General features: G+C 34.0%; 1 protein-coding gene across 1 annotated transcript in view; it reads right to left on the bottom strand.

Moving 5' to 3' along the window:
* Window positions 1–1,219: 1,219 nt before the first annotated feature.
* C10H1orf141 (chromosome 10 C1orf141 homolog) overlaps window positions 1,220–15,107 on the bottom strand; it is a 49,180-nt gene continuing 35,292 nt past the window's right edge. Inside the window, exons 5-9 of the mRNA XM_041773018.1 lie at window positions 12,724–12,791; window positions 7,493–7,637; window positions 5,543–5,612; window positions 4,171–4,360; window positions 1,220–1,792 (exon numbers count right to left, since the gene is read on the bottom strand). Coding sequence (XP_041628952.1) covers window positions 1,220–1,792; window positions 4,171–4,360; window positions 5,543–5,612; window positions 7,493–7,637; window positions 12,724–12,791 — 1,046 coding nt within the window. The remainder of the gene's footprint in view (window positions 1,793–4,170; window positions 4,361–5,542; window positions 5,613–7,492; window positions 7,638–12,723; window positions 12,792–15,107) is intronic.

Raw genomic sequence — 15,107 nt, 5'->3', positions numbered from 1 at the left:
TCCAGTAATCAGAAGAAAGTTGAAGAGCCAGGAAAGCCTGTATACTCCTTCTCTATCTCCTCTGTACCTGAGCCCAGTCATCTTATCTTAAAGCCTTTTGCTCTTGCTCTTCCCTCATTTACAGAGTTCCCAGTTGCTCCCCTCTTTCCTAACCCCTCCCCACCCATGTTTCCCCTTGTGATACTGTTTTAGAGCCAAAACTTGACTCTCATTGGGAAGAGGTGCCCAAAAGCAGCCTTGGCACATGGTAAAAAAAAAAAAAAAAAAAACCTCCACCCTGAAGTAGAAACAGGAACCCGAACAAATTTATGTCTTCATCTTCGGAAGTTTCCAAAGGCCACCACAGCCTTCCCCTAACAGAAATGTTTCTAATTAAACCTACTTCTCCTTACATACTAACAGCTCAGATTTTTAAAAATTCTTTAAAACAAATGGATTAAAAATAAACTTTTGAAATACAGTTCTTTTCTAATTTGAATTCTGCCTTTGTACTGTTTGGGTTAATTAGAAACAGTAAAACAGCAATATAATAATATATGTAATGTTCAATACTTTATAGGACTTGGTATCACATTTTTTTAGCTTATTTAAGCTATTCTTTTACATTATTTAATAATTTTGAAAAAAGTCAAAGTTATACTTGGAAAAGGCATTATATGGCAAGGAAGTTCCAATGTCTACTAACAAAAAACTATTTTAAAATTTACAGACTTTTTAATTGCGTGAAATGCTAATGTAAGACTATTTTCCAGGGATTATCCAAAATGCTGATACACGATTATTTCCACATGCATCAAGTTAATGGTACATTTGTCTTATTTGATACTCAATTATTAAGCAAGAGTTATTGATGTTATTTGGCTTCTAACAGCAAATTTCCAGAAACAGTCTGTGCCATTTTTGGTCCCAAATCAGACTACTGTAGAAATGCTGATGATTGAGGAATCTAATTGAGATCATAAAAATTCATGAACTAGTTCTTCTTGTTGATAAATATTTCCTAATTTTGTACTTTTATTTACTAAAAATGTTGGCTTTTCTTGAACAGATGACTGTTGACTTGTAATTCCAGTGTCTATGCTTTGCTTTCTTATAGCATCCATTTGCACATTATTTTGGTAAGAATTTCTTCTATGATCTTTGAACGTCATTATTTGATTTTTGTTACTAAATATTGCTGTATAAACAATATTTTCTGAGGTGTCTAATTTTCATTTGACTATTTTAACAAATCATCCAATGGTGTTATATTATTTAATTTATGAACTTCGAGTATAGTTTTTAAAGGCTTTGAGCCATATTTGACAGGTAAGGCACTGAATTTGCTAATTGGTTTTACTGTAGAAAACATTCTTTCCAAGTTGCCATGTCTGGCACTCATTTCTTGAGTAACAGTTTTATCAAAGAAGCCCACAAATTTTTTTGTTAGGCTGGAAAAAGTCTGTGAGAAATCATAGAGTTTGCTCCAGGATATGTTTTCAAATGTCTGCTTACTTGTTTCCTTCTTTAGTTTACCCTCTACAACTCTATGGCCCACTTTAAAAGATAGTGCTCGTATATCTCTTTTCCATGCAGTAGGCATAATTCTTTTAGGTTTGGAAAGAATAATACATTGATCACTAATTAAAGATTTGAGGATTTCACAATTTCTTTCTAAAACAAAATCTGGTCTTTTATGTGGGTAAATGTTTTCCTTTTCCATGGGATAGAGAGGAAGCTTATTTTTTGTCAAAAGTAACATTTGTACATATCCAGTCTCATGGAAAATTATGGGATTTGTGTCATTTTGTTCCTGTGGATTAAAGAAAAGAGTACTTAGTCACCAGTCCAGTGAGTCAAGGTGGCTACCTATATTTTTAAACATGAAAATAAAATAATAAGATATTCTAAAAATGACTACTAAGAAGTTTTTAATATGAACAATAATGGTATTCAAACAAAAAAAAACATGTACTTGTATGTGACATACTTCCTTCTCTTAATATTCTGTCAAAATGTTAGGGGTAAAATCTGAATTTCTGGCCTACTAAAACCCTTTTTGAATAAGTGAGATATGACAAAATAAATACACTTCTTAGATGTGTGAATGTTGTCATTGGAAAAATAGGATAGTTGGTGGGATGGAACATTGTTCTGGCATTTCTTAGGTCCCACATTCAGAAATAAGAAGCATACCAAAAAAAAAAAAAATGAATCTTGAGTCAAAGATCTTAAGAGACATAATTAATTATAAGCCAAAATTGCAAAGGCTGGATATTCTAATAAATAATTCTAAGAATATAAAAATATCTTTACATTATATTTATTCTTGTACTCCAACCCTTACTTAGCACATAAAAAGCCTGAATATATATTTGTGGAATGAAATACCCAAAGTAATATATTGACTTAAAAATAGACTATTTTGTCACAGCAGTAGCAAAATTTGTATATTTGACCTATTCACTAAACTCTTTCCCATATTTCCATTGTAGGGCAAAAAGATTAATTCCAAAGAAACTGGTCAAATATACATATTACCAGTATTTACTTAGCAAACTTTAAGTCAATGATTGCTACCTTTCCCTTAGAAATATAACTAATGAAGTAAGAAACCAGGTTCATCTAGTTGTACATCAGTATACTTAGTGAGAAAGGTATATTATTGTCTACAATTACTAAAAAGATGATGAAAATCTAATTTTACAATCCACTGGGATGTCAGTTTTACCCATTTAGCCACAGTAGTGGAGATTTGTCCTATTTTTGGTCTGTCCAATACCTCTGGGAATTTCCCACCTTACAAATCTATGTACTTTTACATAGAGGCAAAGACTAGCTTTCTAAGCCTCCCTTGAGATTAGAACATAGGCATGTGACCTAGGATCTGCCAATCAGATACACCTGAGATAGTCTTCTGTTCAGAGAAATCAAACACTAGGAAAAGGTGGGCATTATGAAAGCTACTCTAGTGAGAATGGTAGCAGGTATACCTGCTTTGAAGGGCAGCAGTGGCAAAGGTCTTAAAAATAGTATCTCTTGGGATGCCTGGGTGGCTCAGTGGTTGAGCGTCTGCCTTTGGCTCAGGTCATGATCCCGGGGTCCTGGGATTGAGTCCCACATCAGGCTTCCCACAGGGAGCCTACTTCTTTCTCTGTTGTCTTTTCCTTCCTCTCTATGTCTCTCATGAATAAATAAATAAAACCTTAAAAAAAAAAAAAAAAAAAAAGCATCTCCTGCCCAGAATCAAAGTCACAAACTCCATAACAAAGCATGGGTCCTGGTGGAGCAGTCTGGGGTTGTAACTCGGTGACTCCTAACTGTATAGCTTTCAAGCCAGATTGTCTTAGCCTTCCTAGAGACTCTGTGAGCTACCAAATAGCCTTAAATGCATGTTTTTTCTGGTTCAAAAGGCTAAAATAGGGATCCCTGGGTGGCGCAGCGGTTTAGCGCCTGCCTTTGGCCCAGGGCGTGATCCTGGAGACCCGGGATCGAATCCCACGTCGGGCTCCCGGTGCATGGAGCCTGCTTCTCCCTCTGCCTGTGTCTCTGCCTCTCTCTCTCTCTGTGTGTGTGTGTGTGACTATCATAAAATAAATAAAAATTTAAAAAAAAAACAAAAAACAAAACAAAAAGCTAAAATAGATTGTTAGAAAGGTGAAACATAATGCAGTCATTTTTAAAAATGCCATTTTTGTTTTATATTTCTTTTATAATCAAGAAAATTTTATAAACCTTCTTCATAAAGAAAAACACAAAACTTTCAGCTGATGCAAAGGAATCCCCACTTTTGGGGTGGCAGTTCTAAAAAGAGCATTAAGAATCGAAGTGTTGTCACTTTGCAATGTGAAATTGAAAAAGTAAAAAGAATTTTTTAAAAGATTTTATTTATTTATTTATTTATTTATTTATTTATTTATTCATGAAAGACACACACACACACACACAGAGGCAGAGACACAGGCAGAGGGAGAAGCAGGCTCCATGCAGGGAGCCTGACGTGGGACTCGATCCTGGGTCTCCAGGATCATGCCCTGGGCCAAAGGTATGCGCTAAACCGCTAAGCCCCCCAGGAATCCGCAAAAAAGTAAAAGGAATTTATCAAAGATTCCAGTCATTAGAATATAAGATTCCTATAAGGAGTAATTATACACATATTTACTGAACTACAGTAGATATTATTACCATTACCATATGAGAAGTTACTGTCTTTGCTGGACTAATGTTGATTATCTTGGCATTTGGCTTTTTCAATTCATCCTCAAAGCACAAGGGGAGCAAATTTTTCTTTCTTATGGAACAATATTCACTTAATTGATCATTTCTGATGGTTTTGTTTTCTTCTTTGCTAAAATCACCTGTCTGTGGGGGAGATTTTCTTCTGAAAATGAGCACAAGTTCAGCATAAATAATGATAGGGTTGATTTCAGTTTGTCACTTCTTATCTGTCTCTCAATCCCTCAAAGTCACTGCCAATAGTTCCCTCAAATCCAAGCTGAGGTGGAAGCTATACAATAATATATATGCCTCTTTGGCTCTTGAGTGTGGAGGAGATATATTATGGAGGGTGAGGAGAATACCAGGGGTAGATAGATATTTGTCACATTCTTTGTTGAGATTCTGGGGTAAAAAGAGCTTTGCAAGGGCAGCTTCCTAACAACATAGGTTGGCCTCAGCTTTGTTAACAGAATGCAACAGTATGGTATAGTTACAGGCAGAAAGACGATATAGTTTTCATTCCAGATTTCCTTTGGTTCACATAGGACATGGACACTGAGTTTAGTCTTACCAAGTTGGTTGCTATTTCTGGGGTGAGTTAGCCCATATCAAAGGCCTGGCATGAGTGATGGACAGATAAGGTTGTGTTGTGACAGATGCTCAGAGTGTTCTCCCATAGTAATGAGAGTTGAGAATGGACCCTAACCAAGTTCTGAGAGAATAGACCATATATTCATGAACCAAGATGTCCACAGCCACAGAATACCTAGAAATGAGACCAGTAGAGTACAAGGGCATTGACCAAGATGCTTACTGAAGTACCTTTTCCTCAACATCACAAAGTCTAATGGGTATTTCATTTGTTTCCCCAGATATCATCTTAGAAAGAAACAGAAGGACTGAGATAAACTTAGAGAGGCTGTATATGATTGCTCCAAAGTTTAAAACATACTAGGTTAACATGATTTTACTTAGTTTCAGGATCTAATAAGAAAGATAAGAATTTTATATGAAACTACAGAGCTACTTTTCTTACATCCATATGGTAGTCTAATTAAATGTGTCTCTACTAGAAAAACACAATTGTATTCTCTCCATTCATTTTTCTATGTCTTTTTTCCATTTGCCTATGAACTTGAAGCAGATAGAGCATGAGTTCAAGGTATGAATGTGATGCTGACTAGTAGCACACTCTTAGACCAGTCACCGGATCGTAGTACAGGCCTAATGGTAATAAGGTACCCAAATAAATTCATTCTGATCTACTAAAAAATAAAGGGCAGAACTCTTCCTGTTAGAAATATCAATGAACACAATAAAATATGAAAATGTTAAAATAAATTACCTTTTATTGATATAATCTTCTAAGCGACCAGCCAAATCGAATGATTCCTCAGGGTTTTCTCCAGTTTGAGCTGAAATTATAAAATATTTTCATAAAATCCACACATATATCATGGAATTCAGAAAATACCTTACAGAAAATATTTTACAGTGTAAAAAACAATAGAAAGCACCTGGCATAGTGCTTAATCTATATAACTACTTAGTAAGACATTTTTTTTTAAAGTAAGAGTTTATTAAGTGAACAAAACAGAACTGGAAAAGACTGAGGTCAAGGATCTGATGTCTGGCTAAGACACATCAAGAATAAAACTGGCCTTGGAGATTTTTGTGGAAGAAAGACATTCTTAAATTTTCAAATCTTTCCAACATGTAGTCATTATTAGACAATAGGAGGCCTCAGATGGTTAAACACTATTGGTAAAGAGGGATGTTAGTTAGCAGAGATCAAACTGACCTTGCCACCTAGCATGAAGGAAGTGTTTAGGGTTGAACTCTTTCAAATATGCCTGGCAGGCCCTCCAGCATTTTCCTACTTTCTTAGAAGTGTTCCTAGACACATACGCTATTAGCAGTGAATTCAACTTTTCTCTTGCTCTCAGTTTGTGTTCTAGTGCACTGCTTCCCAACATTTATTTATTTAGAGAGAGAGTGCAAGAGTGCAAGCAGGGGGAGGGGCAGAGGGAGAGAGAGATAACTTCAAGCAGACTCTGTGCTGAGAGCAGAGCCTGACACAGGGTTCAACCCTATGACCCTGAGATCAGGATCTAAGCCAAAACCAAGAGTCAGACATCCAACTGACTGAGCCAGCCAGGCACCCTTAGATTATTTTATTTCTGGTGTTTTAGAATCTTGCAGAATTAATCTTTTGCTTTCTTTTTACTGAAGTAAAATTTGCATGCAACTAAATGTACACATTTTACATGTATAGTTTGGTGAATTCTGACAAATATATATACACTCATGGAAGCATCAACAAAATCAAGATATTGAGTGTTTCTATTATTCCAAGATAGCTTCCCTATGCTCTTTTTCAGCAAGTGCATTCAATTTGTTCTGGTCTCTCTTCCAAACACTGGTTATCTCAGGGTTGGATACCAGTTTTGTTCCCTCAATGTATTGTCTTGTCTTAACCAGTCATAGTTCTGTTCCTTTACATTGCATTCTGCGTGATTTTCCTAAATCTGCCCTCTGGATCTTTGATTTGGATGTTTATTCTACTCTTCATTACATTTGATATAATTTAGGTTGTGCTTTATCATTACCAATTACCCTAAAAATATTTTCAGCACTGACAGCACCATTTCATTTTTGACAATTACCTTTTATATCTTTGAATCTTGTTTCACAGAATCCTTATTTTCTTTAATCTCTTGAGCTTATAAAACAGTTATTGTCTAAATTTTTTCCTGTTTCATGGGGTACAATTTCTGTCAGACTGTGACCATTAGCTATCTTTTAAAGTATCTCCTTTATTTGCTACAGGATATTTAAGAAGTCTCATGTCCTTGTTTTTCCATCTACTCATCTTTGAATCAGGACACTTAAATCCAGGCTTGATACTAGTTCAAAAATAATAGAAGGAAATCTTTGGACACTCTGTTTATCTGGATACTGTTAAATTCTCCCCTTAGAAATTAATAGGTGAATCCAGATATTACCGTATGTTACGAATTCAGGCATTCAGCTGCCTGAGCAAGCTAGTGAGGGAGCTGGAGCCCTGAAACATTATGAGGAAATTTGTTTCTGTGCACTATATGTTCTGTGAAACCTCTTCATGACTCTAATGAGGTAGTGATGGTGGTGGACACTCTGTTCATCTATGTGTGAAGTGACATGTGGGTGAGAGTCCTTCACCTCTCTCTTGCAATAAGCAATTCAGTTTGAGGAGGCATTTAGTCAAAGAAAGGCTTCATAACTCTTTCAATATAAATGCATACTATACATATACCTGCAAATAAAGTAGAGTCTTTTTCCTTCTTGTAAGCACTGGGTTGAATCTTGGGTGCAGGATAAATGGTTGTAGGACCCAGTGTTCTTCTACATGCTTGTTTAGTCTGTGAATATAGATCATGCAAAAGTTTAGGATTCTTCACCTGAACATCAGGAGAAAACGAAAACTATCTTAGGAATTATTTCTGTGTATATTGATAAGTAATTTAAATTTGATTATTCACATTTGGCATATCTAAGTATGATAACTAACAGCTGTCTAGGTCTTTAAATGCTTCCAAATATAATGTTTATTTAATCCTCAAAAAACCCCCCTATGATAGGGATGTTAATAACACTTTGTAGAGGAGGAAACAAATCTACAAAAATTTAAAAATTGGACTGTGTTCACACTTTTTGCTAACTTTTATCTTCTTTGTCCTCATTATATTCACATGCAAAATTTATTTGTCCAAATGCAGGGAAAGTCTAAAGTTCAAATACTGAGCAAAAAAACAAAACAAAACAAAACTATCTTTGTTTAAACAGAAACATTACTCATACATAGAGTAGATACAGCAGAATACTTCTGAATGAAGGGGGAGAACTGGAAAAAGTGATCTAACTTTTCCAGGGTTAGGATTCCAGATTGGCTCTAATATAGAGGGAGACTTTGATGAATCTGCTATATCCCTATAAAGATTATTGCTGTTTTTATATTAACAATGAACTTGGTCAGGTTCAAAATACACTCTGTCTCTGGAGCAGCAGCTCAAATTTCAGTTCAGTTGTATCCTTAGCTGGGCTACTTGCAGTCTCCCTAAACATGCATGTTTCAGGGGTTAGTGAGAGACTTGGTTAGTGAGAGACTTGGCTGTCATCTTCGGTTCTTTTCGATTAGTCCCCTCCCTTCACTTTCTAGAAGCTTGGGTTGCCTTGAACATCGCTCTCTGGTTCTTCTCTCCAGAAAAATATATCAGTTTTCTGTTGGAGTTTCAGATGACCCATTAAGTGCCAACTTCATCCACCCTTCAAGCCAAAAGTCATAAAAATAGCAACTTTGCCCCATGCAAATCAGTTACTACAAGTTTCTATGTTTTCTTTTTTTTCTTTTTCACCTGCTTTTGTTCACTCTCTGGGGTCTTCGGGTAATGTGTGTGTGTGTGTGTGTGTGTGTGTGTGTGTGTGTTTTCTGAGTTTCTTGTCCCGAGTTTATAGTCATTGTCTGAGACAGGCTGGTATAATAGGGGCTTACTCAGCCATACTGCATCAGAATTCTCCAGAGCCTTTACTGCTTCCATTATCTTTTCCAATTGCATTGTTCAATACTTGTATGGGAACAATACAATATTATTTATAAATAATAATGGTGATATGTGTCACTCTTGCCATGCCATAGACTAATGTATTATCATTAATATGAAATTGGTTATTGGTTTTTATATAGGTATACTTGTTAAAATTATGCTGATATTCTTTATCATATTAAGCAAGTATTTTCTGTAGTTTTATCAATAGTGGTTATTGAATTTATCAATTATATTTTAAATCTTGGAGCTATTAAAATAATTACAGTTTCTGATGAAACTCTAGACTTAGACTTGGCAGATATTTAGGGTGAGAAGGGAAACAAAAGTTGTAAAGAAGCAGGTTAACTGAAATTCTATGGAATTTCTGAACCAGTTGTCACTTCCTCTATTTCCCACTTATCCTATCCCACATGCAAAGCCGTAGAAAACTGTATTTAATTAACCCCAGGATAAATTCGTGCTCTTCCGTTAATAAACTTCCTGCTAATGTGAGTTTGGTTCCCAGAGTGAAACTCTCTTCTGAAGGACAGACTACCAGTCAGATTACCTGATCTCCACCCTCTTATGCTAAAGTTAAGTTAGCTGGATGAGAATGCTGATGTATACACAGAAAAGTTGGCTCTCAATTCTGGAGAGATGTTTATTTATAAAATTAATGGCAGTTTCATAGAAAGATTAACCCATATCTTGATTCTTAAATATGAACAAATGAAGATTTATCAGGTATGATGAAAATCAATAATTTCAAAAACACCTATTATGATTTTAAAAAAGGGAACACCAACACCAGAAAAGAGATAATTCAAGAAACAGAAAATGACTTCAGAAAATGAACCCTAATATCCTCATAAAATGTTGAGAACAAATATAACAGGAAACTATGAGAAGAAAAAAAACAACTAAGAACAGGAAAGAAATTTAAAGTGTCATTACTGAACCAAAATGAAGTAAAAGGACCAGAATAAAGAGCAACTTTTCAGAGACAAAAAATAGAGAATAGTAATATAGAGGATCAATCCAAGAAATCTAATACCTGACCATTAAAGAACAGAGAAAATAGTGGAAAGGAAATGGGGAAGAAAATAACAGAAACATTTTTTTAAGACCTAAAGAAAGACATTTGACTTTAAAGTGGTCTGTTGAACACTGAGCAGAATGAATTGAAGTAAAATTACAACACTCAGACATATCCTCAAAACATTTCAAAACAACATTGATAAAGGGAAGATCCTAAAAGTTTCCAGAGAAAAAAAGTAAGATCACTTACAAAAGACTGAGAACTTTTCATTAGCAGCATTGAATGGCATAGGACAGTGGGGCAATGTCATCAAAGTTTAGGGGAAAAAATGATTTTATACATATAATTCTACTTAGCTAAACTATCAATCATATACATGGAAAAAATAAATATATGTCCAGGCATCTATGTACCATCCTTAGAGAAGTTTCTTGAAGACATATTCTAGAAAAAAATAAAGATGAAATCCAAGAAATAAGAAGACATGGAGTAGTAGAATTTGGCAACTAAACCAGGAATGGAATGACCCAGTGATAACTGCAGCGCAGGCTTAAAAATAATGGGTCAAATTTAGAACAAAAAGTCACTGAGCTCCAATGAACAATTCCTCCAAGAAGATTGGAATGGGTTCTACTTAATAGAGAGAACAAACAAGGTGTCTCTGTATCCACATAAAATGAGAAAGTTACATGTTTCTTTTTCAGATGCTGCCTATCTTAGAGGTAAAGAACATGTATCAGACTGTTACGTTCTTCCTAGCTCTGTTATTTATAATTGAACTCAGCCAAATTACTTATCTTCTTTGTACCTCTTTTTTCTCATCTATAAAATAGGAATATAGTACTTACTTCATTGAATCATTGGGGATGTAAATTATACATACACATACATATACATACATCCATGTATAGGTGTATGTTTATACTATACAGGTACTTTAAGTACTACATAAATGTTTGGTATTATTACCATTCTCCACATGAAAAAAAAAGGAAGGCAACTAGAATATTCAGGAAAAAATACAGAAGTGTACAGGACAGTCAAGTTCTCAATATGATGTAGACTGACAAATGGCATTAGTTTTTGAGTAACTGATGGAGAATAAAATAAAGGAGTCTTTGTTTTTACATTTTACCCATTGAGAAGAATCGTAATCCTAGCACATTACTTTATTCTACAACGAATGATTATTTGCAATATCATAACAGCATAGATACTGTTTGTGGTTTTGACTTATAGAATTAAGCTATAGACAAAACATGACGGCTTAATCAGAGTTGCAAAATTGACCTCAAAACAATGTCAAAGATATACTTGACTTCAGGACAAAGGTGTGGAGGAGAGCGGGAGAAAAGGATAGGACAGCTAAAGTCTTCATCTTATGTAAAGGGGAATCAGGAGTTAGTGACTGAAGTTGATATAAAAGAAAAATATTTAGATATTTTATTTATCAGTACAAAAGTGAACAATAGAGAAAGCAAAAAAGTAACTATCAAAGATCCAGAAGGAGGGGCACCTGGGTGGCTCGATCTGTTAAGCATCTACCTCCAGCTCAGGTCATGATCGCAGGGTCCTGGGATCAAGCCCCACATTAGGCTCCCTGCTCAGTGGGTAGTTTGCTTCTCCCTCTCCCTCTCCCTCTGTGCTCTCTCTCTTAAATAAATAAATAAAATCTTAAAAAAACAAAAACAAAGATTTAGAAGAAAAAACAAGGGGAGACGTGTAGGGTAGTATAAATAAGTTAATTCAAATATGTTTTACTGATTATTCAGTAGATAATATTTAAAGTAGATAAATTTAAAAAATAGTACTAGAAGCTCATTTTTTAAAATTATGGAGTTAATTATAAGAGGAATTACACCCCCCACACCACACCCCACCCCTGGCAAAGTTAAACATGGTTACGTTTGAAAAGGGGAAATTAGAACAACAAATATGGGATGGAGGTGCTTTGTGTTCTTATTAGCTTTCCTGTATTATTTAATTTTTTAAAAGTCAAATGAATATTTCAATTTATTTTTTAAATTAAAATGTTGCATGTTTTCTAAAAGATGCTAATAAATTTATTATAATAATTATTTAAAGATTGTATTTATTTATTTGAGACAGAGAGAGAAAGCATAAGTGGGGAGGAGGGTCCGAGGGACAGGGAGAAGCAGACTCCCCACTGAGCAGGGAACGCCATACAGGGCTTCATCTCAGGACCCCGAGATCTTGACCTGAGCCAAAGGCAGATACTTAACCCACTGAACCACCCAGGCACCCTGCTAATAAATTTATTATTATGAGTAAACTTGTGATGTTACAATATATATATCTTGAAAGATTTTTATTAAACATGAACCTAAATAAAACATGTTGTCAAACCACTATGTTGTACACTTAAAGCTAATGTAACATTGAATATTATAGTACAATACTTCAATTATACTTCAGTAAAAAAAAAAAAAAGTCAGTATTGTTGGTTCCAAACCTGTTTATGGTAATTATTACTGTAATTATATACTTTAAATAACCATAGCATGCTCAAAAAAAACAAAAAACAAAAAAACGGTCTTGGATACACACGAGAAGATTACAAATGGATACATATTTTCATATTTTAAATTAAAATGAAATATTTGTTATGCATGCATAGTTTTTTATGATGTCCTGTTTTAACTGACTTTATGATAATTTCTTCCTTATCATATTCGATAAATAATTTCTGCTGTATGGACTGTCAGGCAAATAATATATTATTTTCTGCATTTTCTCTGTACATAAAGTTTTAGTAATATCAAAGATGAAATCACTTTAAAATTTTATGTTTTTGAATCCTAAAATACATTTGAATTTGGGATTTATAGAAGTATATGTAAAATTGTTAGTGTTAATCTGAATTTCTTCCAAGTAATTGTTAAGTGGACAAATTTAACCTACCTCAGCTGTGTCCTTAAGATAAAGAAAAGGTCTAAAAGATCTTGATTTCAGATTTTCTTTCACTGGCTCTAAAGAAACAAATCCAAACATAAATGATATTTCCATACTATTAGACTACTTCTAATTTTACTACCAATAAACTATTTCTCTACTTCTAGCAAACTTTTTAGAAATGTAATTTGATAAACTTAGGTGCTTACATATTACCTTTACATTTTCAAAGCTAAATGTATCCTAATTTGCTTTTAAAATGAGTTTCTATTAATAGAATATAACTTTTAGTTATTTATTTCTGACTATTATCAAACTGTGGGGGTCAGAACTGGGTTTTGCATTCTGCAAATATATATATTATTTGGTTCCAGAGATTTACAGGTAGAGAGGAATTTTGCCTCAGGAGGAATCATACCTTTAGTCTCAGTCATGTCTAATTTGGATAATACTTAGGTAAGACTCTGGGTTTTAACAATAACATAAAAGTCAGATGTCAGTAAAATAATTGAAGTGTTCTAAGATCCTTTTATTGTCTAGAATGAGGGTAACACTAGATTTTAAAAGGTTGCATATTGTAATTTCTAGAGTAATCATTTAAAGAATAGAAACAGAGTATATAACTTCCAAATTAATAAAGAGGAAAAGTGAAACTTAAAAAATTCAATCCTAAAGAAAACATGAGAAGATAGAAATATAAAACCAATTGAATAAATAAAAAAACAAAATAAGATAGCAAAGTTAAATCTAAAGATATCAGTAATTAACTGTAAATAGACTAAGCACTCCATTTTTTTTTATTTTATTTTTTTATTTTTTTCACTCCATTTTAAAGCAAAGATTACCACAGTAGATTTTAAAATTTAATAGTATGATATTTACAAGAGATAAATCTATATTGCAGTGTTACAAGAAGGTAATAAAATGGTGGAAAAGATATGGTAGCCAAAAGAAAGCTAGGGCAACTACAGTAATACTGGATAGTAAGACAATTGCTTTATAATGAAAAAGGGTTCAATTCACTAGAAACATAATAATTCTAAATTTTATGTAACTGATAACATCATCTAAACTACATTTAAAAATCCATAAATCAAAATTTTACACTACAAGGAAAAATAGAAGCCTGAAATTTCTCATTGGCAGAATAAGCAAACAGAAAAATCAATAAGGATATAGAGAGTTAAAATATACAGTGAGAAAATTTGACCTAAAAGACATATACAGAACATTGTACTCAACTACTATAGGATATACAGTATTTTCAAGCACATCAGAGCATTTGCAACAATTTACTATATATTGAGTCATGTTAACTAATTACATAGGACTGAAATCATATGGAGTATATCCTAACACAACCCTGTCATTGTGCTAAAAAGTTATAGTCAAAAGATAATTAGAAAAGTTTCAAATGTTTTGAAAGAAGACATATGCTTCTAAATAACGAACGGGTCAGAGAAAAAAATCATAATGGAAAATAGAAAATATCCATGATATTCTTGGATAACAAAGTTGGAAGTCTTGCTCTATCAGATTCAAGAGTTATTTTAAGCTACATAAACTAATGTGGTATAGTATTAATGATAAATAGACAAATAAATAGAATAAGAGCCCCAAAGAGCCCTGAGCATTAGGAAAAGAATAGCCTTTTAAATTACATAAATAACTGTATATTCACATGAAAAAAATTATATTTGACCCTTACCTCACTCAAAATTTAATTTTGGGTAGACTTTAGGCCTACATATAAAAAGAAGAATTATTATATTTTATAAGATAAATAGGAGAAAGTCTTCATGACCACAAAGTAGAGAAACATTTCTTTTTTTTTTTAAGATTTTATTTATTTATTCATGAGAGAGAGAGAGAGAGGCAGAGACACAGGCAGAGGGAGAAGAAGGCTCCACGCAGGGAGCCCGACGTGGGACTGGATCCCAGGTCTCCAGGAGGATCAGGCCCTGGGCTGAAGGCGGCGCTAAACCGCTGAGCCACCCGGGCTGCCCAACATTTCTTAAATATGGTACAAAAAGTACTAATCAAATGGGGAAAGATTTGGTGTATTTGACTTTATTAAAGTCAAAGAACGTCTGTCTATCAAAAAGGCACCAAAGAGTGAAAAACAAAACAAAACAGAGAAAAGGGAAGATATTCACAACACGTAAAACCAACAAAAAACTAGTAACCAGAATACATGAAGAAATCTATAAGAAAAGGACAAAAACTGGGACACCTGGGTGGCTCAAAGGTTGAGCGTCTGTCTTTGGCTCAGGTCTTGATCCCGGGGTGCTGGGATTGAGTCCTGTATCAGGCTCCTGATTCTTCCTCTGCTGATGTCTCTGCATCTCTCACGAATAAATAAATAAAATCTTAAAAAAAAAAAAAAAAAACAG

The sequence above is a fragment of the Vulpes lagopus genome, chromosome 10, assembly GCF_018345385.1.
Source record: "Vulpes lagopus strain Blue_001 chromosome 10, ASM1834538v1, whole genome shotgun sequence".
Taxonomy (NCBI): domain Eukaryota; kingdom Metazoa; phylum Chordata; class Mammalia; order Carnivora; family Canidae; genus Vulpes; species Vulpes lagopus.
Note: the sequence above shows the minus strand (reverse complement) of the source record. Positions and strands in the feature narration are given on the sequence as shown.